Source organism: Nothobranchius furzeri, chromosome 1 (genome assembly GCF_043380555.1).
Source record: "Nothobranchius furzeri strain GRZ-AD chromosome 1, NfurGRZ-RIMD1, whole genome shotgun sequence".
Classification (NCBI taxonomy): Eukaryota; Metazoa; Chordata; class Actinopteri; order Cyprinodontiformes; family Nothobranchiidae; genus Nothobranchius; species Nothobranchius furzeri.
The window spans coordinates 49,068,268-49,093,189 of NC_091741.1; the positions used below are offsets into that span (position 1 = coordinate 49,068,268).

At 42.3% G+C, this 24,922-nt stretch overlaps 1 protein-coding gene and 1 long non-coding RNA gene across 4 annotated transcripts in view; one reads left to right on the top strand and one right to left on the bottom strand.

Moving 5' to 3' along the window:
• The window catches only part of LOC107384740 (actin nucleation-promoting factor WASL), a 41,636-nt gene extending 17,238 nt beyond the window's left edge, over positions 1–24,398 (bottom strand). For 2 of the 3 annotated variants that reach the window (XM_070549003.1, XM_070549001.1), the window contains exons 1-7: positions 24,270–24,398; positions 20,219–20,415; positions 14,975–15,017; positions 12,379–12,532; positions 11,868–12,060; positions 4,223–4,265; positions 354–507 (exon numbers count right to left, since the gene is read on the bottom strand). In XM_070549003.1, the coding sequence (XP_070405104.1) occupies positions 354–507; positions 4,223–4,265; positions 11,868–12,060; positions 12,379–12,532; positions 14,975–15,017; positions 20,219–20,325 (694 nt within the window). In that variant the 5' untranslated portion in view covers positions 20,326–20,415; positions 24,270–24,398. Of the gene's footprint in view, positions 1–353; positions 508–4,222; positions 4,266–11,867; positions 12,061–12,378; positions 12,533–14,974; positions 15,018–20,218; positions 20,416–22,143; positions 22,276–24,269 lie in introns of all 3 variants that reach the window. The other variant, XM_070549002.1, reaches the window with a different exon arrangement.
• LOC139067540 (uncharacterized) overlaps positions 1–24,922 on the top strand; it is a 52,679-nt gene that overhangs the window by 25,524 nt on the left and 2,233 nt on the right. The gene's annotated exons all lie outside the window — the stretch shown is intronic.

Sequence of the window (24,922 nt, forward strand, 5' to 3'; positions counted from 1 at the left end):
ATTTGCCTCAGGCATCTTACCACAGTTATAACTGTTTGCCTTGTTGTTCATTGTCTCCTTCTCTCTTCACTACAGGAAATGGGTTATTGATAAACATATTGATAAAATCCATGACAGTCACATTAGCAGAGGTTTAACTGTGTTAAATAATAAATACCACCCAACCCTACTGGATAAGAATTTAGGCTTTCTTATAGCAGAGGCAGGAGTAACAGTACCATCGTTATCAGCCAAACATCTAAAAGAACAATTTAACTGCAGTTCAATAAAAAACTCACCCAATTATCAGAAGAATAATTATCAGAATTTTCAGAAGCATCGATGATCAGTTTCCCACTGGGAGACATTCTTACCTTGTCTCTTTACCTCGTTTTTGACCGCCTCCACACCCCCGTTCTTATCAATGAAGTCGCAGATGGCTTTAGACACCTTTGGGTCCTTCAGCTCAGCCTCAGAAATACCGGCCATGTTGAACAGGTTCTTCAGCTCAGGATCCAAAGCATTCATCTGGAAACAATATAGGACATTAGATCTATATACTTAATATGTGTATCTCTGTTTTCATTAAATACACAACATTTTGTACAGCAAAGCTGCACAAAACAACCCACAGAAGCTTAAACACACAACTGATTTAAATCCCGGGAGAAATTTTATTATCAGTAAAATCTACAAACATATTCGTCTTGTATTTTTTATCTATAATAAAATCTATTATTTCCATAACAACATCTTAATATCTGTCATGATTAACTGATGGCCATCTTCAACACAACTGGTCCTGAAATGAGACAAGTTTCTGTTAGGTTAAGAGGCATGATTTAAAAAGCTGCAACGGGGTTAGGGAAAATATGTTTACATCTTTGGGTCTATACACCACCACAATATGTGTGAACGGAAACAAACCCAATGTGCTATAACTGCAGACTGTCAGCTTTAATTTGAGGGAATTTTTTCGACTCTGGTGGCTGAAGGTGTGAGAATGCCACCTCGTATTCACAGAAGCCCTCATGGTCCTCTAGGAATATGTTCATAACACCATAGAAGAAAAAAAATCCATTGATGAAAAAACTTCGTCATTCAGTATACTCAGGTAGTCAGCTGACCTCATTCTTTGGGCAGAACCTTGACCTGACCAGCTGCAGCAACCTCAGATTGTAAACACAGGAGGTGACTTTTCTTTTGTGTCCTCTTTTAAAAAACAATGCTGCCAATTTTCCACAACACTGATCTGGCATCAGGTCATTTATAAGTTGTCAGACTTTGGTGGTAATGTGGCACAATAATGTCCTTTATACAAAAGCTTACACAATGGTGGTAAAAAAGGCAGTCTCTGCGCTGATGTGAACTTCTGTTTAGCCTTGACATAACTGTCATTGAATTGCGATCTAAGTTGCGCTCATTAAGGTTTTTTGACAAGCCGCTCCTAAAAGTGTCTGTCCCCCACAGACCTGTTGCAGTCTCTGGTGATCTGAGCTCCAGCTCTAACGAAAAGAAGCTCCTGGAGCTCTGTGTTGCCCATTTATCATCTCAGATGGTTTTGTCAACAAAAACAAAACTTACTGCCAATATAGTTGCTGGCTGAAACTCAGCAGTAACTCCTCATGTAATCATGACACCACCCTCTGTTGCGCCAAGGTGTAAAATGCATTCACAAGTCCGGCATTGCAGCAATATGTTGTTGGGATGGTGTTGTCATCACCGATGCGACTGCCATGTTGGCAGCTTCCAATTCCTTACTTATTGCTTGTTACTTCTGACAACAGCGGTCAGTCTCGGTCTTGCAGCATTATTTAACCTGTTATTCATTTGATTGGTTATATTACACAAGTGGTAAATTGTTGCTGTGTTGTGGGGTGCAGGGTGCAACACGTGATCGTCAGGGGAAGAAAGGTGGAAAACGGGCTAACTTTTCACCGTTTTCCTGCTTGTGGGCATAACCATGGATACCAAGTATGCCGGCTTGCTTGGATTGCAGCTGTAATGCAAGCAAACATCACCTTCCAGGTATTTTCATTCTGATAAGTTACAGATGGTGTATATTTTTATACATAAATCCTTTCCTTCAAACACGACATGCACACACAGCTAATGAGGGCATACTGAAACACAACACAACTTCTTCTGCTACACTTCTTCAATAGGATGGCAATTTACTTGTTTTACTAGAAAAACTGCAAATGCATACCTGTTCTCTGGACATTTGCATCCGCTCACGCCACAAATAAGTTGGCCTAAAATGTCCATCATGCAGAACTATTGCAACAACAAGCTGTCTTTGGTGCTCCAGTCTTGGGTCTTTCATATGGATCCAAAACATTTATATTGCTGATTTTGTCCGTATATCGGTCCCTGGCCTACCCATTTAACATATCTCTGTATATTCTGCATCCTATTTAGCATTTTAACATGTTGTTTAATACTTCCTTTCTCCCAAATCTGCTTCTTCTCTGTGATGTACAGTTTGTTTTCACAGTTTGTTAATAATAATAATAATAATAATAATAATAATACATTTTATTTCAACAGCGCCTTTCTGAACACTCAAGGACACTTTACAGAGATAAAATACACAACAATAAAAGATAAAACAGCATAAAACAAACCGACAGAATGGAGCAAAGAGAGTAACTATTGGAATGCTAGACGGAACAGGTGAGTTTTGAGTCTGGTTTTAAAGAGAGTGAGGGAATCAATGTTACGGAGGTCAGGAGGGAGTGAGTTCCAGAGCTGGGGAGCAGAGCGGCTGAAGGCCCTGCTCCCCAGAGTGACCAGACGGAAAGGTGGGACTGAGAGGTGGATGGAGGAGGAGGACCTGAGGGAACGGGTGGAGGTTGAAGGATGAAGGAGGTCTGAGAGGTACGGTGGGGCTAGGTTATGGATGGCTTTGAATGTATATAGCAGAATTTTGAATTGGATTCTGGAAGTGACTGGGAGCCAGTGGAGCTGCTGAAGAACAGGGGTGATGTGGTGGAAGGAGGGAGTTCTGGTAATGATGCGGGCTGCCGAGTTCTGGATAAGTTGGAGTTTACGGAGGGTTTTGTGAGGAAGACCGAAGAGAAGAGCGTTGCAGTAGTCAATACGGGAAGTGATGAGGCTGTGGACAAGGATGGTGACCGAGTGAGTAGTGAGGGAGGGGCGTCGGCGGTTAATGTTACGTAGATGGAAGTAGGCAGACCAGGTAATATTGTTTATGTGGGACTGGAAGGATAGTGAGGAGATGAGGATGACACCCAGACTCTTGAGCTGAGGGGAGGGGGAAACTAAGGAGTTGTCGACGGGAAGTGTAAAGCTGTGGATTTTGGATAGTAAAGATTTAGTGCCGACAAGTAACATTTCTGTTTTATCACTGTTGAGTTTGAGAAAGTTTGATGTGAACCAGTCTTTGATTTCAGATAAACAATTGGTGAGGGAGGAAGGAGGAAGTGAAGAGGAGGGTTTGGAGGATACATAGAGCTGGGTGTCATCCGCGTAACAATGAAAATGGATGTCAAATTTACGGAAAATATTTCCCAGGGGAAGAAGGTAAGTGATGAAAAGGAGTGGACCGAGAACAGAGCCTTGGGGGACGCCAGTAGTGACAGGGAAGGGACGGGAAGTGAAGGATTTTAGTTGAATAAACTGAGTACGGCCAGAGAGATATGAACGGAACCAATCAAGCGGGGTATGAGAAATGCCAAGGGAAGACAATCTATGGAGGAGGATGGTGTGAGAGATGGTATCGAAGGCTGAACTCAAGTCGAGGAGGATGAGAATGGAGAGCAGTCCAGTATCGGCAGTAGTGAGGAGGTCATTAGTGATTTTTATGAGTGCAGTTTCTGTACTGTGGCCAGGTCAAAAGCCAGACTGGAAGGGCTCATAGAGGCTATTGAGCGTGAGATGAGCATGGAGTTTCATCTTCCTAAATGCAGTTATTATCTTCTGAATAAGCACTTCTTTAAAGAAGAAGAAATAGTTAACACTGAACTTGTTTACCACATCCTATAAAGCAAAGCATAATCACGTGTGACCCCAAGCACTATCACTACCAAGCATGGTGGAACAAATGCCATAAAAATCCTGAATCACCATGCCGCCACAGCGTGTTCATAAGACACACCGTGATGGCAGTATCAAACTGATTTGTTGTCATGGTGTGTTTTGTGAAAAGGCCAAAGACTCGTCTATAATAATTATCTGCTAAATGTATTGTAGGAAGGTCTGGCTGTTACACAGTACTTACATCAAAACCTGTCCTTGGATTCCATCTGACCTGATTGACGTGCCTTCAAGACAGAAAAAGAGAAAGCATGTGAGGAATGAGACTTGAGCAGCAGAAAGACCCAACTAGTTTGTTGGAAATTGGCAGCAACTAAAACCACACTGTAACCGATGCCACTGATATGTCTCTACCTCATTAAAAGTACAGTCTGAAATGTTTTTCTGGAGTTTCTTTTTTTGCCATATAGCTTGAAAAGGTCTTCATATATTGGTGGCAACCAATTAATTAAATATCTTGTCAAAAAATGAATAATTTTAATAGAGCTGCAGCTATTGATTATTTTAGTATTTGAATATTCTATGGAATCCTCCATCGATTAAATGAATATTCTAGGCCATAGAATAAGATTTTAGTCTGCTGCTAAAAATATGAAAATAAAACAACAAAGTTATAAAAGGCTAAACAATATGTATTAAATTGGTGTTGTCTAGTTCCCTCTTTCCCAGCTGATATTTATTGGTAATAAATCTTTTCGTCTCGTCTCGTCTTCCTCCGCTTATCCGGGTCCGGGTCGCGGGGGCAGCATCCCAACTAGGGAGCTCCAGGCCGTCCTCTCCCCGGCCTTGTCCACCAGCTCCTCCGGCAGGACCCCAAGGCGTTCCCGGACCAGATTGGAGATGTAACCTCTCCAACGTGTCCTGGGTCGACCCGGGGGCCTCCTGCCGGCAGGACATGCCCGAAACACCTCCCCGGGGAGGCGTCCAGGAGGCATCCTGACCAGATGCCCAAACCACCTCAACTGGCTCCTTTCGATCCGGAGGAGCAGCGGTTCTACTCCGAGTCCCTCCCGAATGTCCGAGCTCCTCACCCTATCTCTAAGGCTGAGCCCGGCCACCCTACGGAGGAAACTCATTTCGGCCGCTTGTATCCGCGATCTCGTTCTTTCGGTCATTACCCAAAGCTCATGACCATAGGTGAGGATTGGGACGTAGATTGACCGGTAAATCGAGAGCCTGGCTTTCTGGCTCAGCTCCCTCTTCCCCACGACAGATCGGCTCAGCGTCCGCATCACTGCAGACGCCGAACCAATCCGCCTGTCGATCTCCCGATCCCTCCTACCCTCACTCGTGAACAAGACCCCGAGATACTTAAACTCCTCCACTTGAGGTAGGACCTCTCCCCCGACCCGGAGGTGGCAAGCCACCCTTTTCCGGTCGAGAACCATGGTCTCAGATTTGGAGGTGCTGATCCTCATCCCAGCCGCTTCACATTCGGCCGCGAACCTACCCAGCAAGAGCTGAAGGTCAGAGCTGGATGAAGCTAGGAGGACCACATCATCCGCAAAAAGCAGAGACGAGATTCTCCTGCCACCAAACTCGACACACTCCACACCACGGCTGCGTCTAGAAATTCTGTCCATAAAAGTGATGAACAGAACCGGTGACAAAGGGCAGCCCTGGCGGAGTCCAACCCTCACTGGGAACAGGTCCGACTTACTACCGGCTATGTGGACCAAACTCACGCTCCTCTGGTAAAGGGACTGAATGGCCCTTAACAGAAAGCCACCCACCCCATACTCCTGGAGCGTCCCCCACAGGGTGCCCCTGGGGACACGGTCATAAGCCTTCTCCAAATCCACAAAACACATGTGGATTGGTTGGGCAAACTCCCATGCCCCCTCCATCACCCTTGCAAGGGTATAGAGCTGGTCCACAGTTCCACGGCCAGGACGAAAACCACATTGCTCCTCCTCTATCTGAGATTCAACTATCGATCGGACCCTCCTCTCCAGTACCTTGGAGTAGACCTTTCCAGGGAGGCTGAGGAGTGTGATCCCCCTATAGTTGGAACACACCCTCAGGTCACCCTTCTTAAAGATGGGGACCACCACCCCGGTCTGCCACTCCCTAGGAACTGCCCCCGATGACCACGCAATGTTGTAGAGACGTGTCAACCATGACAGCCCTACAACATCCATAGCCTTGAGATACCCAGGACGAACCTCATCCGCCCCCGGGGCTCCGCCGCTGTGTAGTTGTTTGACTACCTCAGCAACTTCTGCCCCCGAGATCGGACAGTCCATCCCCAGGCCTCCCAGCTCTGGTTCCTCCTCGGAATGCGCATTGGTGGGATTGAGGAGCTCCTCAAAGTATTCCTTCCACCGTCCGACTATAGCCTCAGTTGACGTCAGCAGCTCCCCATCCCCACTGTAAACAGTGTGAGCGAGTTGCTGCCTTCCTCTCCTGAGGCGCCGGACAGTTTGCCAGAACCTCTTTGGAGCCGATCGATAGTCTTTCTCCATGGCCTCACCAAACTCCTCCCACGCCCGAGATTTTGCCTCGGCAACTGCCACTGCTGCACCCCGCTTGGCTATCCGGTACCTGTCTGCTGCCTCCGGAGACCCACAGACCAGCCACGCCCTGTAGGCCTCCTTCTTCAGCCTGACGGCTCCCCGAACCTCTGGTGTCCACCAGCGGGTACGGGGGTTGCCACCACGACTGGCACCGGCCACCTTACGGCCACAGCTAGCAACAGCCGCCTCGACAATCGCAGAGTGGAACAAGGCCCACTCGGACTCAATGTCCCCCACTGCTCTCGGGACGTGGTCAAAGCTCTGCCGGAGGTGGGAGTTGAAGACCGTCTTGACAGGTTCTTCTGCCAGGCGTTCCCAGCAGACCCTCACTATGCGTTTGGGTCTGCCAGGTCTACGCGGCATGTTCCCTTGCCATCTGATCCAACTCACCACCAGGTGGTGATCAGTTGACAGCTCCGCCCCTCTCTTCACTCGGGTGTCCAAAACATACGGCCGCAGGTCAGATGATACGACTACAAAATCTATCATCGACCTGTGACCTAGGCTGCCCTGGTACCAAGTGTACCGGTGGGCATCCTTATGTTCGAACATGGTGTTCGTTATGGCCAAACTGCGGCTTGCACAGAAGTCCAATAACAAAACACCGCTCGAGTTCAGATTAGGTGGGCCGTTCCTCCCAATCACACCCCTCCAGGTCAAGCTGTCATTGCCCACGTGAGCATTGAAATCCCCCAGCAGGACAATGGAGTCCCCTGATGGAGCACTATCTAGCACTCGTCCCAGGGACTCCAAAAAGGGTGGGTACTCTGAACTGATATTTGGCCCATAAGCACAAACAACAGTCAGGACCCATTCCCCGACCCGAAGGCGCAAGGAAGCTACCCTCTTGTCCCCCGGGGTAAACCCCAACACACAGGCAGAGAGTCTCGGAGCTAACAAAAAGCCAACCCCAGCCCTCCGCCTCTCACCCGGAGCAACTCCAGCAAAGTAGAGTGTCCAACCCCTCTCCAGGTCTCGGGTTCCAGAGCCAATGCAATGTGTCGAGGTGAGTCCGACTATATCTAGCCGGTACCGCTCAACCTCTGCCACAAGCTCCGGCTCCTTCCCCGCCAGCGAGGTGACGTTCCATGTCCCAAAAACTAGTTTTCTTGTCCGGGGATTGGACCACCAAGGCTCCCGCCTTGGTCTGCCACCCGATTCGCATTGCACCGGACCCTTCATGTTCCTCCTGCGGGTGGTGGGTCCACAGTTGGACGAGCCCATGTATCCGGTTCGGGCTGGGCCCGGCCGGGCCCCATGGGCGAAAGCCCGGCCACCAGGCGCTCGCTCACGGGCCCCAACCCCAGGCCTGGCTCCAGGGTGGGACCCCGGTAACCCTCCGGGCCGGGTACTCCGACTCTTCATTTTAACCGCCATGAAAGATCCTTCATAAATCTTTTATGGAACTAAATTTGACTTATATTTCATTAAAATATTTGGTTTAATATCGCTCATCTTAGTATAATCATATCTAAATAAATTCACATATGATCAGTAGTACTGAATTATTTCATTAACATGTTCAGGAGTAAGCTACTGGAAATGCCAATAACATTTAATTTCTACTAGTAACAATGTAATGGTGGCATATCTATTTTATTATATATGGGTTGGCAACATAATCTAGTCTAAATTGTATTCAAATATAGAAGATGAAAGCCACTTGATCGTTAGCGTGCTAGTTTAGCATTAGCAACTCTGCTCATAGTTTCACTCTTGATCCCAAACTTTGGAGCATTTCTGCCTTTTACAATGGTTTCTGTCTTTCCTGGTTTCTCTATTTTCCTCCACTGCACTTAGATCGCCACATAGTGTGCCAGTAAAATGGGTTCAGTCTGTGGTGCGCACATTTAACGTGGCTTCGAATCAGTAAAAAAATGAATCAAGGAATTTAATGAAACGCAAGCTTATGAAAAAATAATATATATGATAAAGACAGATTTCAATTAGAAGATGTGCAAAGCAAGTTAACAGCATGTTTACAGAGAGAAAACAATACAAAAAGGAAAGGAGATGGACCATGTCGCACCGTACCCTTCCCCCCGCAGTACACCTGCGGAGGATGCAGCGGGCACAGTCCTGGCTCCGAAAAGGCTGCAGGAGTCCGGGACAGTAAAGAGACAAAAGAAAAAATAGCGAGATGATGCTGTTGCTTCGATTGCAGGTAAGACAAGTATTTTAATGGAAATTCTTAATTTTTTATCTATTTCTAATTCTAAACACGTGTGGTCAAGTTCAGAGGGTCGTTTGACCTAGCTTAAATTCGGACTTGTTACTGCTGTTAATTCATCTGTTTTTGGTCATTTTTTGCAGAGTTTGGTAAGCATGCTGCTTTTCAGACTTTTATTTGGTGTTTTTCGCACTCTGCTTCCACACATTTAACATTTTGACTCTATCTGCGTGGTTTGGGCAGATTTCGTTCTCTACTTCTCCAGTCTGTTAAAAGTATAATGCGCCACTCTGTCCTGTAGCCTCCCGTCCACCTACCGGGCGTTCGTTAGTAGCTGAGTGAGAGAGGCTGAGAGGGAGAGAAACTCAGAGAAGCTTTAGAGCTTTTTTACTGCTGGAGAAAAAAACGTAGCAAGTCATCATCTTCCTAAATGCAGTTATTCTCTTCTGAATCAGCACTTCTTTAAAGAAGAAATAGTTAAATGCAACAAAGGGAAATATCCTTTTATTCAGCCTGTTCATGCGACTTGTATCAAAAAATAAGTCTGAACAGTGTTAAAGGTTGTTCATCTAAAAAGATAGACCTTGAAGAGTTTGAAGATTTTTTTTGTTTTAATAAGTTCATCTTAAAACATCTTTCTCAAGTAAAATAAAGTTTCCTATGTGGCCCATAGGCTATGTAACTGAGATTTAATATGAAAAATTAGACAAACCTATTTTCAAATTAGGTATTTGCTCTATGTTGATATATATTTCATAAACATTTAAGAGCCAAGGGTAACATCAGCTGCTGATGGTATAATTTGAAGAAAAAAGTCCATTATGCTAACCTCCTCCCTTCATATTCAGAATTTTCTAGTTGTGTATAAAATGTGTACATTGTGCCTCTCTAGTTCTTAATAAAGGTGAAATAGTTTTGAATTTAGTCATGTCACATGCCAGTGATTTATGAGCCAATATAAACCTATAAATAATCTATTGCAGTATTTTTACCATGGTTTAAAACTTTTATCTTATTATAGAATGAATATGACAAATTATCTTTATGTGTCTGAATGCAGGCTCAATGAACAAGTACATTCAAGGTGGAGCTCAAGCCAAAAGTTCAGATCAGCCATCCACCAGCAGTTCAAGAGCTCAAGATCAGTTGTCAGCCATCACGTCTGAACCTTCTACAACATCACCCAGCCCTGACCAGGAATTACAAAGTAAAGCACACCTACAGACTGAGCACAGCCCACAGCCAGCACGTCTGAAGGCAGAGTGAGTCCTGGGTCTGAAAAAGAATCTGAAAATTACATTGGAGAAACACATGTGCCACAACCGGTGCTTGTGGTGTGTGGATCCATCAAACTGCTCCTCTGAATGCCTCATCCCACTGCACATACTCCTCCGTGTGCACAAAACATTTGTTCTCGGGTTGGAGCTGCTGAACAGGAAGTGAAGCCAGAACTGGGCTAGCTTGTGTCACAGATGGAATGTCCCGTTTTGTTTGCAAATTTAATTTAAGGAGTTGTTTAATATTTTCTGTTAAGAGTCTAGATTCTGCACTTGTTGGGTAAACATTTATGTGATTGTCTGGGAACGCAGCTCTGTTATGACTTTGTTGGCTGGAAAAACATTTGCGTGAGAGTAGGGCTGGACATTATAGAAAAAAAGCAAATCGATAAAAAATATTCATATTGATCAATACCAATAATAATTGAAAACTATCAAAAACAATGTAGAAAATATAACTTAACTGCAGCCCCAGCCATTTTATGCTGTTCCCTAACTGACTACTTTCAATAAAGAACAAACAAAAACGGAATTAAATTCAGTACTTTATTTAAACTTAGAACTGGACAATAATTCAATAATGATATATTATCTATCTATCTATCTATCTATCTATGTATCTATCTATCTATCTATCTAATAAATAAATTCTAGATAGATAGATAGATAGATAGATAGATAGATAGATAGATAGATAGATAATAGATAGATAATAGATAGATGATAGATAGATAGATGATAGATAGATGATAGATAGATAGATAGATAGATAGATAGATAGATAGATAGATAGATAGATAGATAGATAGATAGATAGATAGATAGATAGATAGATAGATAGATAGATAGATAGATAGATAGATAGATAGATAGATAGATAGATAGATAGATAGATAGATAGACGATCATTACACGATCATTACACAGGGGAAACAGTATCTGATGTTTCACAGGGAACTCCGCTCAAACAGCTAGCGTAAACGAACCCCAACGGTTTATCTGCATTAGCATTATAGCAGAGGACAATGTTTCATCCGTCAAATGGAGCTTATGAAACCTCTCTAGTTTGTCAGATTGTTTATCTCTGTCCCTCAGCCTGTTGGACTCAGACGAGTCGCAATACCGGTTAGCCTATAAGGTTAACGCACAGCTGGACACATTCACAACTCAAGACAACATCTAGATCAATACGGATGCTGATGGCAAAGACGACGTGGAAGGACAGTGAATGTCTTCAGAACCAAAGTTGGTACCGTTTATTTATGTTTATGTATTTAGCAGACACTTTTGTCCAAAGCAACTTACAAGTGATAATCGGCAGGTTGCCCTTGAGGCTAACAACAACAATAACAACAGCAACAACAACAACCAATTTCCAGTCAGTCGTAGTTGGCAGTGAGGCAGCATAATGAATCATAGAGAGGTGGGAACAAGGAGTGGACAGTAGAGAGGGGGACAGGTGCAGGGAGGGTGCTAGTTTAGAAGATGCTCTCTTTACTTTTATTGTGTTTGAGTTTTATCTCTGTGCTGGTAGGTGGGTTAACATAGCAGCTAACTCTGTTAGCCTAATCAGGCCATGCCAGTATAATTCAATAATCTACAGAAAAAGAAACAGAAACAACCAATTATTATTTACCAATATTGTCAGACTTAGCAAAAATATGAGAGTCAATGAAAAGGCCAGATGTCCTTTCACATAAAGAAACAATAAAACTCAACATGTGGAATAAATTTGTTTTTTTAGTCATTAAGATTCCTCAATAAAGTAGAGCAGGGGAAGCATCATGATGTGGGGAGCCTGGAAGAATAAACTATGTCCCTTCATCACCAGAGAGGAAAAAATGAATCCTGTTAAAGGCGACTCACTGGAAGTTATTGGGTGTGCCAATGTCTGCCTTGGTCAGCTTCTTCTTCTTCTTCTTGCACCCTTTGTCTTTTTTAATCCCCCTAGGGAATGAGGAGTGCACCATGCTGTTCATCTGAGAGTTGTTAGGGAGATGGTGGACACCGCTGATCTCTGGGTTTTTGATGTTGGCTGTAGCGATGTGCAACGAAGGTCCTGGGAAACCAAACAGATAGTACTAAGGTCACACTTCAGATAGCAGCATTACCTATTTACAATTACTAAACAAATGGAGGCAGAACATTAAAAATAAATTTGGCTATGAATACAAATCAAAGTTGTGTTCTTTTAATAATTAAAATGAATTTTTAAGATGATTGCCCCCTGAGGGGCGCAGAGGTGACTAAACACGAGTTGATAAGTTGTACAAATTAGTCCAGTGCAGTTATTTAAACACAAGTGTCAATAAAAAAACTCCCCAAACTATCTTTTAGAAGTTAAAATTACCAGTTTCCCACTGGAAGACACTCTTACCTTGTCTCTGTACCTCGTTTTTGGCTGCCTCCACGCCCTCGTTCTTATCAATGAAGTGACAGGTGGCTTTAGACACCTTCGGGTCCTTCAGCTCAGCCCCAGAAATGCCAGCCATGTCGAATTGGTTCTTCAGCTCAGGATCCAAAGCATTCAACTGGAAACAAGGTAGCACATTAGATCTATATATTTAATATGTGTATCTCTTTTTTCATTAAAAAAGCTACATTTTGTACAGCAAACTAATTCTAACATTTTTGGCTCTATACAACACCACAATGGGTTTGAATTGAATCAGGTGAAACAGGTGAACGGTGTAGGAATTACAACAGTTTGCATATGTGCCTCCCACTTGTTAAGGGACTAAAAGTAATGAGACATAAAAATAATCATAAATGAAACCTTCACTTTTTATTACTTGGCTGCAAATCACACTGACCTGCATGTTTTCCATGTCTCTGCTTCAGCACACCTGAATTGCATTGCCTCCTCAGAAGGACATCAAGTGCTGCAGATTCCCGGTAATCACTCATTCATTTAATTCAGGTACGTGGAAGTAGGGGCACACTGCTGTTTAAAAGGGCAACATGGAAAACATGCAGGACAGTGTGTCTTGACGACCAGGGTTGGGAAACTGCTCTAGGAATGTTTGTACCACCATGGAAGAAAAAAAATCCATTGATGGAAAAACTTGGTCGTTCAGTATTCAGGTAGTCAGCTGACCTCATTCTTTGCGCAGAAACATGACCTGTCCAGCTGCAGCAACCTCGGATTGTAAACTCGGGTGGTGACTTTCCTTGCGTGACCTCCTTTAGAAAACAATGCTGCCAATTTGCCGTAACACTGATCCGGCATCAGGGAGCCTTGGGTCATTTATAAAGTAGTCATACTGTGGTGGTAATTTGGCGAAATCATGTCTTTTATACAAAAGATTACACAATGGTGGTCTATGCGCTGCTGCGAACTTCTGTTTAGCTTGGACATAGCTTGCATTTTATTGCGATTGAAGCTGCGTTCATCAAGTTTTTTGACAAGCCGCTCCTAAAGGTCTATGGTGATCTGAGCTCCAGTTCTAACACCTGTTTATTATCTCAGACGGTTCTGTTAACGAAAGTGAAACTTACTGTCAATATAGTTCTGGCCGAAGCTCGGAAGTAACTCCTCCTGTGAACATACCACCCTCCGATGTGTCAGGACGTAATAAGCATTCACAAGTCTGGTGTTGCAGAAATATAGGACTTGAGATCATGCCATCATCACCGACGTGGCCACCATGTTGGCAGCAAACAAGTCCTTGCTTATTGCTTGGTACTACAGCATGCTCAGTCTTGGTGTTGTGGCTTCAGTGAATTTATTATTGGTAAATAGTAAATGGCCTGTATTTGTATAGCACCTACTTAGGGCTCTGTAACCCTCCCAAGGTGATTCACACATTCCCATGCTGGTGGGGATGAGCTACGATGTAGCCACATCTGCCCTGGGGTGCACTAATAGAGGCGAGGCTGCTGAGCACTGGCGCCACCGGTCCCTCCGGTCACCACCAGCAGGCAAGGCAGGTTAAATGTCTTGCCCAAGGACACAACAGCAGTATTATCTGTTTGGAACCATGATCGAACCTGCCACCTTCCAGTTACTGGACAACCTGCTGTACCACCTATTATTCATTTGATTGGTTATATTACGCAACCATGGTAAATTGTTGCTGTGTTGTGGAGTGCAACACGTGATTGCCAGGGGGAAAAACGTGGAAAACGGGCTAACCTTTTATCATTTTCCTGCTTGGAGGCATAATCATTGTGACTATGTTTCTGACACTGATACGTTACAGATGGTGTATATTTTCTATACATCAGTTCCTTCCTTCAAACACGACATGCACACACACAACACACACATTGGCTACACACATACCGGTAAGCTAATGTGGGCGTACTGAAACAGAACACAACTTATTTTGCTTCAAAGTCCTATGGGATGACAATTTTTATTGTTTCACGAGACAAAACAGCAAAAGAAATGTATACCTCTCCCCTGGACATCCCTGGACATTTACATCACACCACAAACAAGTTGGCCGAAAACATCCGTTATGCAGAAGTATGGCGACAACAAGTTGTCATTGTTGTTCCAGTCTTGGCTCTTTCCTATGGATCCAAACCATTTATATTGCTGATTTTGTCCATATATCCGTCCTTGACTTACCCATTTAACATATCTCTGTATATTCTGCATCTTTTTGAGGATTTTAACATGTTGTTTAATACTTCCTTCATCCCAAATCTGCTTCTTCTCTGTGATTGATACTGTTTGTTTTCACGGTTTGTTTACACTTGTAAGGTCATCAACATGTTTGCCACATCTCATAAAGCAACGCATAAACCTTGTGAGCCCAGGCACCATTACTTTAAGCTTGGCAGAACGAATGCCGTCAAATTCCTGCATCGCCATGCCGCCGCGGCATGTTCATAAGACACACCGTGGCGGCAGTATTACACTGATATGCTGTCATGGTGTGTCTTTTAAAAAGGGCGAAGACTCGTCTATAATAATTATCTGCTAAAAGTGTTGTAGGAAGGTCTGGCTGTCACACGGTGCTTACATCCAAACCTGTCCTTGGATTCCATCCTGCGTGACCGAGGTGCCTTTAAGACAGAAGAAGAGAAAGCATGTGAGGAATGAGACATGAACAGAAGAAAGACTGTAATGACATGTTTCAGACCAAAATCGGTTATATTTATCCATAAACCCTGATGAACCTAATCAGTTATGTAGATTACAGGCTTGTCTTAAAGGCATAAAAAATTGGATGGCTCTAAACTTCTCATCTTTGGACCAGAACTTCAGAAAAGAAAACTGCTTAGTCAATCACCTGCCCTGAACGGCATTACATTAATCTCCGAGAACAAAGTAAAGAACGTTGGTGTTATCTTTAACCAGGACATGCCATTCAAATCCCATGCTAAACAGGTTTGTAGGATTTCCTTTTTCCACCTCCTGAATATTGCTAAGATTAGAAGCATCCTTTCCAGGAGTGATGCTGTAAAACTAGTTCATGCATTTATTACCTCAAGACTGGATTATTGTAATTCATTATTATCAAGAAGTTCCCCAAACGTAATTAAAAGTCTTCAGTTTGTCCAAAATGCTGCAGCTAGAGTTCTGATGAGAATTAAAAAGAGAGATAATATCTCTCCTGTCTTCGCTTCCCTACCTTGGCTGCCTGTTAAATTTAGAATAGATTTAAAGATCCTCCTTCTCACATATAAAGCTCTTAATAATCAAGCTACATCATACATAAGTGACCTGATTGTTCCATACGTTCTTAACCGAGCACTTCGCTCTCAAACTGCAAGTGGTGGTACCTAGAATATCTAAAAATAGAATGGGAGGCAGAGACTTTAGATAGGTTAAATTCTGATGTTAGCCAAGACTTGGACAAGTGAGGGAGCAGAGGGAGGTGGAGTGTACAGCCGGTAAAGACGGCTCTCCCTTGCCCTGCCTCCAACATGCCTCCATCTAAAAAGCTAGGTTATCCAGAGTTAGCTCTGTAGTTATGCTGCTATAGGCTTAGACTGCTGGAGGACACACTGACCACTTTCCACACTCTACTTTCTTCTACAATTGGCTCTTAAACTGTATTATTTCCTGTTATTTCAGCTGTTAACTTTATTATTTCTTTAAGTGTTTTTCTCCCCAGAAGAAGCTACATTGGTGTTCTGCTGAGCTGTGGTGGCCTCATGGAGGGGGCCGTCGGCTAGCACACTGCCCGATAACAACATTTTACTTTCCATGCTGTAGTTCTTTTTTAAAACACAAACAGTTTCGTTACCTGTTTTCCCGCCACGTTTCATTTGCGGCTGCAAACTTCCTCAGGCTGACGCTGATGGTGGCGTCACTTCCTTCTCCGTTTATCCGCGGGCAGCAGAGGACGTTGTCGCCCTCTGCTGCCCGCTCTCCCCTCTCCGACGATGCAGTCCCATGCGCGGTCCAACGTGTAAACTCCATCGTCCGTGTTCATGGTCCCACATCCACGTCTCCTTATCTCGATTGCTTCTTTTATCCATCTTTTGTATTTTTGTTGTTCGGTGTTTACGATCCTTGTGTTGTCCCAGTCCATTATATGGTTTTCTCTTGTGCAGTGATCTGTTACGGCTGACTTCTTTATTGTGCTTTCTGCTTCTTCTTTTGCTGCTCTCGTGTGTTTTCGACTTGCCTCTTTCTCGCACTCCTTTCTATGTTCTATTGTTCGTGTGTTGAGTTGGCGTCCGGTTTCTCCTATGTATGTTTTATTGCAGAGTTTGCATGGGATTTCGTAAATGACTCCACAATTAAGTCCAGCTGGTATGATGTCTTTTGGGTGCACTAGTCTGTTTCTAACTGTTGTGTATGGTTTTGTTGGTGTGTTTATGTTGTGTTTTTTCATTGTTGCTCTTATTTTTTCTGTTATGCCTTTGATGTATGGTAGGGTTATCACTGGTTTTGGTTCTTGTCTTTCTGGGTTTCTGGTTCTCTGCTTAGGTTGTTCTTTTCTTTCTGTTGTTGTTTTGTTGTTTTCCTTCATTTATTGCCCATGTCGGGTATCCGCAGGTCTTTAAAGCCTGTTGTATGTGTTTGTTCTCTTGTTTACGGTCTCTTTCTTCTGTTATTATGTTTGCTCGGTGATATAATGCTCTGATTACTGACATTTTGCTGCCCGTGGATAAAAGGAGAAGGAAGTGACGTCACCATCAGCGTCAGCCTGAGGAAGTTTGCAGCCACAAACGAAGCGTAGCGGGAAAACAGGTAACAAAACTGTTTCTGTGTTTTAAAAAAGAACTACAGCATGGAATTAGAAATACGACACAGCTATGATGACAGATTCAAACTATGGATTACAAAAGGATTAACCGACTACAATTCATTTGTCCACAAGGGGGCGTTTCAAACATTTGACAACTTAAAACAAAAACATGGTTTAGCTTCTGATGATTTTTTCAGATATCTACAGATCAGGCACTATTTCAACCAGAAAATCAAGATGCCCACGGCAGGTCAGGGTTTTTTTCAAACATTTTTACTGCTAACAAAATCTGTATCACCCACCAAAATAATTTCTAAATTATATAATAGTATCCTGTCGTGTAAAGACGAGAACACATTTTATATAAAAGAGAAATGGGAAAGAGAAGGATAATTTACAATTACAGAGGAGGACTGGGAGCATATCTGCTGTACACAATGGTGTAGGTCAAGCTATGGCTAGCTGACAACTTCCTCCATCTTAACGACTCCAAAACTGACTTAATCGTTTTCAGTCCTAACAGTACCACGGCGACTCATCAACCTGACCTCAACTATCTCTCACCTAATGTATCCTCTGTAATCTCCAACCTTGGAGTAAAAATGGACCAGGCTCTGAAGATGGATGCCCAGGTCAATAACACAGTTAAATCATGTTTTTTCCAACTAAGACGCATCTCGAAACTAAAGCAAATCCTGAGTGTCCATCTTCTGAAATTCGTGGTCCACACTTTCATCACCTCAAGGCTGGATTACTCTAACTCCTGCCTATATGGCATCAGTAAAGCAGCTCTTTCTAGACTTCAGCTGGTCCAGAATTCAGCAGCTAGGTTGCTGACTGGAGCTGACAGACGACAACATATTTCTCCAATTCTGAAATATCTCCACTGGTTGCCCGTGCAGTTCAGGATAAATTTCAAAATTATGCTTCTCACTTACAAATCCTTGAACCATCAAGCTCCTCCATATCGGTGTGAACTTGTCCATTACTACAACCCGCCGCGTGCTCTCAGGTCTGAAGATAAGCTCCTCCTAGCTGTTCCGAATGCACGTTTAAAAAGCCGTGGAGAGAGGGCTTTCTCTGTCTGTGCACCGAAGCTGTGGAACGCATTACCACTGCTAGTGAGGCAAGCACCAACAGCTAGCATTTTTAAATCACGCCTGAAAACTCACTACTTCAAACTAGCTTATATAACATAATTATGAACCTCACTTACATCTGCATTGTTTAAAAATGGACTTCACAATTATCAACTTCCGTACTATTGAGGTTCTTTTTTAAAATGTTTTTCTAATTTTTATTCTCCGTGTCTTATTGATTTTTAGCTGTTAGTTTTTGGAAATTTTGTTGTATTTTCTTTTTTATCTTTTATCTGTGTTCGACATGTTTGTATACCGCCTAATTGATTAACTAACATTTTTAGTGTACAGCGCCTTGTTTGGTTGTAATGCCTTGTGAATGCGCTTTATAAATAAAATTGGATTGGATTGGATTGGACAATGGATCACTACTTCATCAAACATTTGGCGTGAATTTTGTTGGAAGAACACAATGAGGTTTTTTATAACGCCGGCTCAAAAAAAGCATCAAGGAATAGGTGATGCTTGCTAGAGATGTGGTGACAGTGGAGCGAACCATTTTCATATATTTTGGGAATGTGCGATTGTTAAGGAATATTGGTCTAATATTCATCAACATCTACAAAATATATTTTTGGTTGTTTTCCCACTTTCCTTTGAAAAGGTGTACTTGGGTAAGCCTGCAATTCATGGCCTTAACAATAATGACAAAAGACTACTGTACATTCTATTGGCAGCTAGCAAAAAGGTTATAACCAGAAACTGGCTGAAACCTCTTCGACCAACAATAGATGATTGGATAGACATTGTACAAGGAATTTACTCGATGGAAAAAATCTCTTATTTACTGAAAATGCAGCTAGATGTCTTTTATACAACTTGGTCTAAATGGACAGAATATGTAAAGCCTGTAAGATCAGATTTCACATGAAAAGTAATTTTCCTTTTTATCTATGCTTGAATAGAAACAATGCTCCTCAACATGTTCAGGTTTGTTTTTTCTTTTCCCTTTTTTTGTTCATGTTTTCTTTACCTTAAAAATGGAAAAGCTAATACACTGTAATTTTAATGTGTTTAATGCATAATGCACAATATACTTTTTCGATAAAAAGTAAATAAAAAAAAAAAGAAATACGACACAGCAAGAACACACCTAAGATGTTCAAACATTTTACTTTGTTTGACATGGAATGTGCTACTACTAATTTACATGTTAAATTAATTAGCGATTCACTAAGATAAAGACAATAAAGTATATATTTTACTATATCTTACTAAATAGAACATCTACTAAGAAATTGCAATAGCCATAGAAACACTACTGGTATATATGTTGTGTGAACTACTTCCTTCTCCATTTAGCTGTGGGTAGTATAGAGCGGCATTGTCCTCTGCTGCCTGTAGTTAATCGGAGAAGGAAGTAACGCAACCAACATCGGCAGTGGTCTGATGAAGGCTTCAGTGTTAGCCGAAACTTGTCAGCAAAAAAAGGGACAGACAAATCTTATACTAGGCTGTGTTTAAAAAAGAATTAAAACAACAGCCACAACTATTGTTAAAATTGACTATAAAAGTGATGCAAAAGGGGGAAAAAACAGGAAACTAACCAATTGTGTATTAGCTAGCATACTGTGCATCTGTCGCAAGCCCTTACACAATTTTCTGCAACAATCAGATTCTCTAGGAGGAGTCTGAAGAAAGGGAGTGGACCTTTGAATTGTTTTTCTTTTCAAAAAGTAGCTTTTGCTCAAACAACTTTTACCAACCAAGCAAAAATATGAGTCTGCAGTAAAAGGCCAGAGGTCCTTGCGCATAAAGAAACATTTAAACTTCTAACATGTAGAACAAATTTGTTTTTTTGGTTATTAAGATTCCACTGTTAAGTAGGGCAGAGGAAGCATCATGATGTGAGAAGCCTGGAAGAACAGACTATGATCCTTCATCACCAGAGGGGGAAAAACAAACCCTGCTAAAGGCGACTCACTGGAAGTTATTGGGTGTACCGATGTCTGCCTTGGTCAGCTTTTTCTTCTTCTTCTTCTTGCTCCCTTTGTCTTTTTTGATCCTCCTAGGGAATGAGGAGTGCATCATGCTGTTAATCTGAGTGTTGTTGGGGGGGCCGGTGGACACTGCTGATCTCTGGGTTTTTGATGTCGACTGTAGCGATGTGCAACAAAGGTCCTGGGAAACCACACAGATAGTACAAAGGTCAAAATTCCGACCATTGCTACTACAAATAGAGGAAGAGCATAAAAAAATCAATCTGGGTATAAATAAAAATCTAAGTTACAGTTTTTAATAAGTAAAATGCATTTTTATGACGATTGCCCCCTGAGGAGTGCAGAGGTGACTAAACACGAGTTGGGAAGTTGTACAACTCGGTCCAGTACAATTATTTTAGTGTCATTTATTCTGAAGCAGGGTCACATTAGCAGAAGTTAAACTGCATACTAATAAATACCATCCAGCCTTACTGGATAAGTATTTGGGCTTTACTAAAGCAGATGCAGGAGTATCATTGTTTTAAACCCAACATCTTCCAGTCCATTTATCAGGGTTTCACCTGAAGTTTTCAGGGGTTTTCTCTTTCTAACAAACATTTCTAGACTCTGTCTTGTTGTGCTGCTCTAACTAAAAGCTCATACCCACTACAGCATCCCAACAGGGACATTTGGGAGTCTGGGTGAAGGCGATACCGACCGAGTGCATCGCCCTCTTACATCATCACAAACACTATCTCCTGGTGGACAGGAGCTCGTGTTTACGTCTAAAAACGTTTTACGGGTCAAGCTGCTGGTTTGACCTTTTGTGTGAATAGAAACTGGAGCGGAGGGCTCGGAGATGGAGGATTAAAGTTCATCCTGAGGGAAAATAAGGCAGTGAAATGTAGACAAACATCCTGGTCCTGCGCCTCCATCTCCAACAGCTCATCTTCCACCCTCAGAAATACGTTCCTCAAAAGAGACAGAAAGAAAAGTTGTGCAGAACATCTTATTTCTAAGGCAAAATGTGTTGATGTGAAAGATTTCAAATGAACATTTCCAGTTGGCTGCTAATGGGAGAATCTAGCAGCCAAGGTCGTTCCCCAAATATTCCAAATCAGGAATAAACAGAATAAAACAATACTACATTGACTGAACTGTAGAAAATGTTCCCTTTGTAAGAAAGCTGGATATCCACCAGCGTTTATTCCCCCTCTCTTAGCCTTAGACGGTGATGCTCAGGTCGGCTTGCTGTGATTGTCTCACCTGCCACCATCATCCTTTGTCCCTGCAGTTCCCATCAAAACACATAAATAGAGCTAAAAAACACAAGATGTAGAAAAGAGGAAAAAACATCCCAGAAGAGAAAAAGGAGAAGGAAAAAAACAGTATGGTTTCCTTAGAGGCTGAACATGGGAAATCTCTATCTCAGGATGACTTTAAAAAGTCATATTTGTTGTTTTATAAGATTAAGTCCTATCTTTTCCACCCGATTCCGATCCTTTGACTTTCATGTGATCAGATCGGAGCATCCCTACTTCTAATTAATGAATAAAGTATTTTCTATCTGATACAAAAGTGCTGATATGGAGGTGTTTTTTAAACTCAATTTTCAAATAACCTTAATTTAAATCACACACAATAACGATAGCTAACAAATCTAAAAATTTCAATCCCAGATGATTTCATTAGTGAAGTGATTCTGCAGAAACTCGAAGCAAACCGGCATTTGCCAAATATCATTCTCTCGAGAAAGCAGGCAAGCTGCTTTTCCAGAAACTAGCAGCAACCTGGGAATTTACGGTTACAGGAAATCTGGCAGCCAATGAGCTGCGTGCTTAGAAAGGAGGACTTTAAAAAAGTTGAAGATGACTCTGGGATTCTTATATTTTCTGCCCGTTAAGTGAGTTACATAAGATGAACTCACCCAGTGAGCCACCACGTCGCTTCCTGACAGGCATTCTAATTAGATTTGTTGGAGGCGCACAATGTCAGTCATTTCCAGACTCCCACCTCTTCATCAGTCAACCTCTCACACAAACACACAACTTGGCTTGGGCTGCACAAGAAGACGCACACACATGCAAAGAAAAACAGAAGAGTGGCACTGTGAGGATAAATGATAAATGACCCGCACTTGTATAGTGCCTCTCAGAGTAAGGACTTCAAAGCGCTTTACACTATCATTCATTCATTCACACACACATTCACATACTGATGGTAATGAGCTACGATGTAGCCACAACTGCCCTGGGGCGCACTGACAGAGGCGAGGTTGCCGAGCACAGGCGCCACCGGTCCCTCCAACCACCACCAGCAGGCAAGGTGGGTTAAGTGTCTTGCGCAAGGACACAACAGCAGAATTCTGGAACCTGCAACCTTCCGATTACTGGACAACCAGCTCAACCTGTTGAGCTACTGCTGCCCCTGAGCATCACAGGCTGTAATCGCCCAGCCAGGATGCCAGAGGGACGCTGTCAGAAGATTTTGAAACAGGTTTTTGAGAGAGAGAGAGAGAGAGAGAGAGAGAGAGAGAGAGAGAGAGAGAGAGAGAGAGAGAGAGAGAGAGAGAGAGAGAGAGAGAGAGAGAGAGAGAGAGAGAGAGAGAGAGAGAGAGAGAGAGAGAGAGAGAGAGAGAGAGAGAGAGAGAGAGAGAGAGAGAGAGAGAGAGAGAGAGAGAGAGAGAGAGAGAGAGAGAGAGAGAGAGAGAGAGAGAGAGAGAGAGAGAGGAGAAAATCCAGGCTTGTAAGTGATCATGTTGGAAGAACCAGTTTATGGTTGAACCTTTAATGTGTGCTGCGAGGAGGAGCGTGGGGGTGGAGCTATGACAAACAGCAACTGTCAGGTACTGATCATTCTTTCATGGGCCAAGGTGACATTAAACTATGTTAAAATTCACCTTTAACCTTCTGAGGTCCAAATTTGTATTTGGTGTGATTTAAGAAAAAGAAAAATCCTAGCTACTACAGATATTGTAAGTCGACTCATACATGCGAACAAAATATTAATCAGATAAAAATACATTAGAATTAAAATGCAGACAAAATTCCCAAAAGAAAAGAAAGGAAAAAACGTTTAAAGTCAATATCAAGTGTCTCTACATGATACCATGGTCTAAGTTGAAGAGAATAAAATACTATAGCGCAAGAAGCCTATGACCTTGTATGTGGTCACAGGGTCTCAGGAGGTTAAGTCACTTGGGAGGATGCTTTAGATTTACTTAGTTACAGTAGATGATATTCTTGTTTTCCACATCTGCTCATCATCATGCTCCAACACATTTCTGAAATTCGGACAATGAAAGATCACTGGGTTAAAAAACTGTAGGCCAGATTTATTTTTCCTGTTGTTTATTGATGTTATTTCAGTAATAATTTAGTTCAGTTTTAAAGCTCCTATTTCACTGGTTACAATGAAAACAATATTACAATAGAATAACCTGCACAAATGCACTAGAAAAGACATATTCTTTACTTATTTTTTAGTAGTCTGCACAGGAGAAAGATGGGTTTTGGTTTCGATTCTGCAAATGGACACTAGGGGGTGCTAAAACCAAGCCTAAACTTCCTAAACACCTCACCAACCCTGAACACCAACCTGAAACTGCAATTAAAACAAATCTTATCTGTTAAAGAAGTCAGTAACACTGGTGAGGTTGTGTCATACTTCTCCGCGTTACTGACAATAATTTAGAGCATTTTATGGGCCACAGCAAACTTTAAGTGGGGCTAATGGTTTAAAACATTCTGTCAGCTGGTTGGATTCAAAACGCTGCAGAGGAAACTGTACTAAAGCACTTTCAAAACACACAAAAACTCAAGTATATTACGCCAAATGTCATATTTAAATTATTACACTGATAACAATGTAAAATACTCACACATTAACAAAGTGCTGACTGTTTACAAGCAAAAGCTACTGATCTGGAGCCACGGAACATTTTTAAACAATGAGAAACTGTCAATCAATCCGTCAGTTAAGTGATGTTAAGCTAGCGAGAGCTTTTTTCTTTAGCGAGTTATCGTACAACAATATAACAAGAAACAAACTTACCAAGCTTTTCCCCCAAGGAAGTTAAAGAGCTCTCTTGTGGTGACAGACAGGAGCGTTGAACCCACATCACAGCAGCGTCAAGCCAGCCCATCTTCGAATTTTACGTGCGCAACTACACGTGGTATTACGGTGCTCTCATTAGAGCGCCTTTCAAAATAAAAGCACACTTCCTGAACTGGTCTGAACACGCCGATTAACGGCTTTAAATGTTTGTGTTTGTGTATTATTCACTTGTAAAAGAAAACTGCGTTTACAAAGACTTTATTAATGAAAAAAAACTTAAAACCATCAAAAGAAAAATCAACACAATTGTCATCCACTTTAATAAAAACAGTACTGTTCTCCAGAGATGTGACCAAGTCAATGCTTTGCAAGTCACAAGTAAGTCACAAGTGTTTCCAGTCAAGTCTTGAGTCAAGTCCAAAGTCAATGATGTGGAAGTCCAAGTCCTTAACGTTGAAATTTTAAGTCATAATCAAGTCATCTGTCCCAACTTCAATTCAATGACAATTATAAGAAATAAATCCCACAAATAAAGCTTCTTAAAGCTTCATTTATATGTTCAAACAAGCAGAAAGTGCAACTGAACTTGATAATAAACAAAGTGCTGCTGCATTTAGCAGAACAAGATCAAACCCAGAATGAAGAATGAT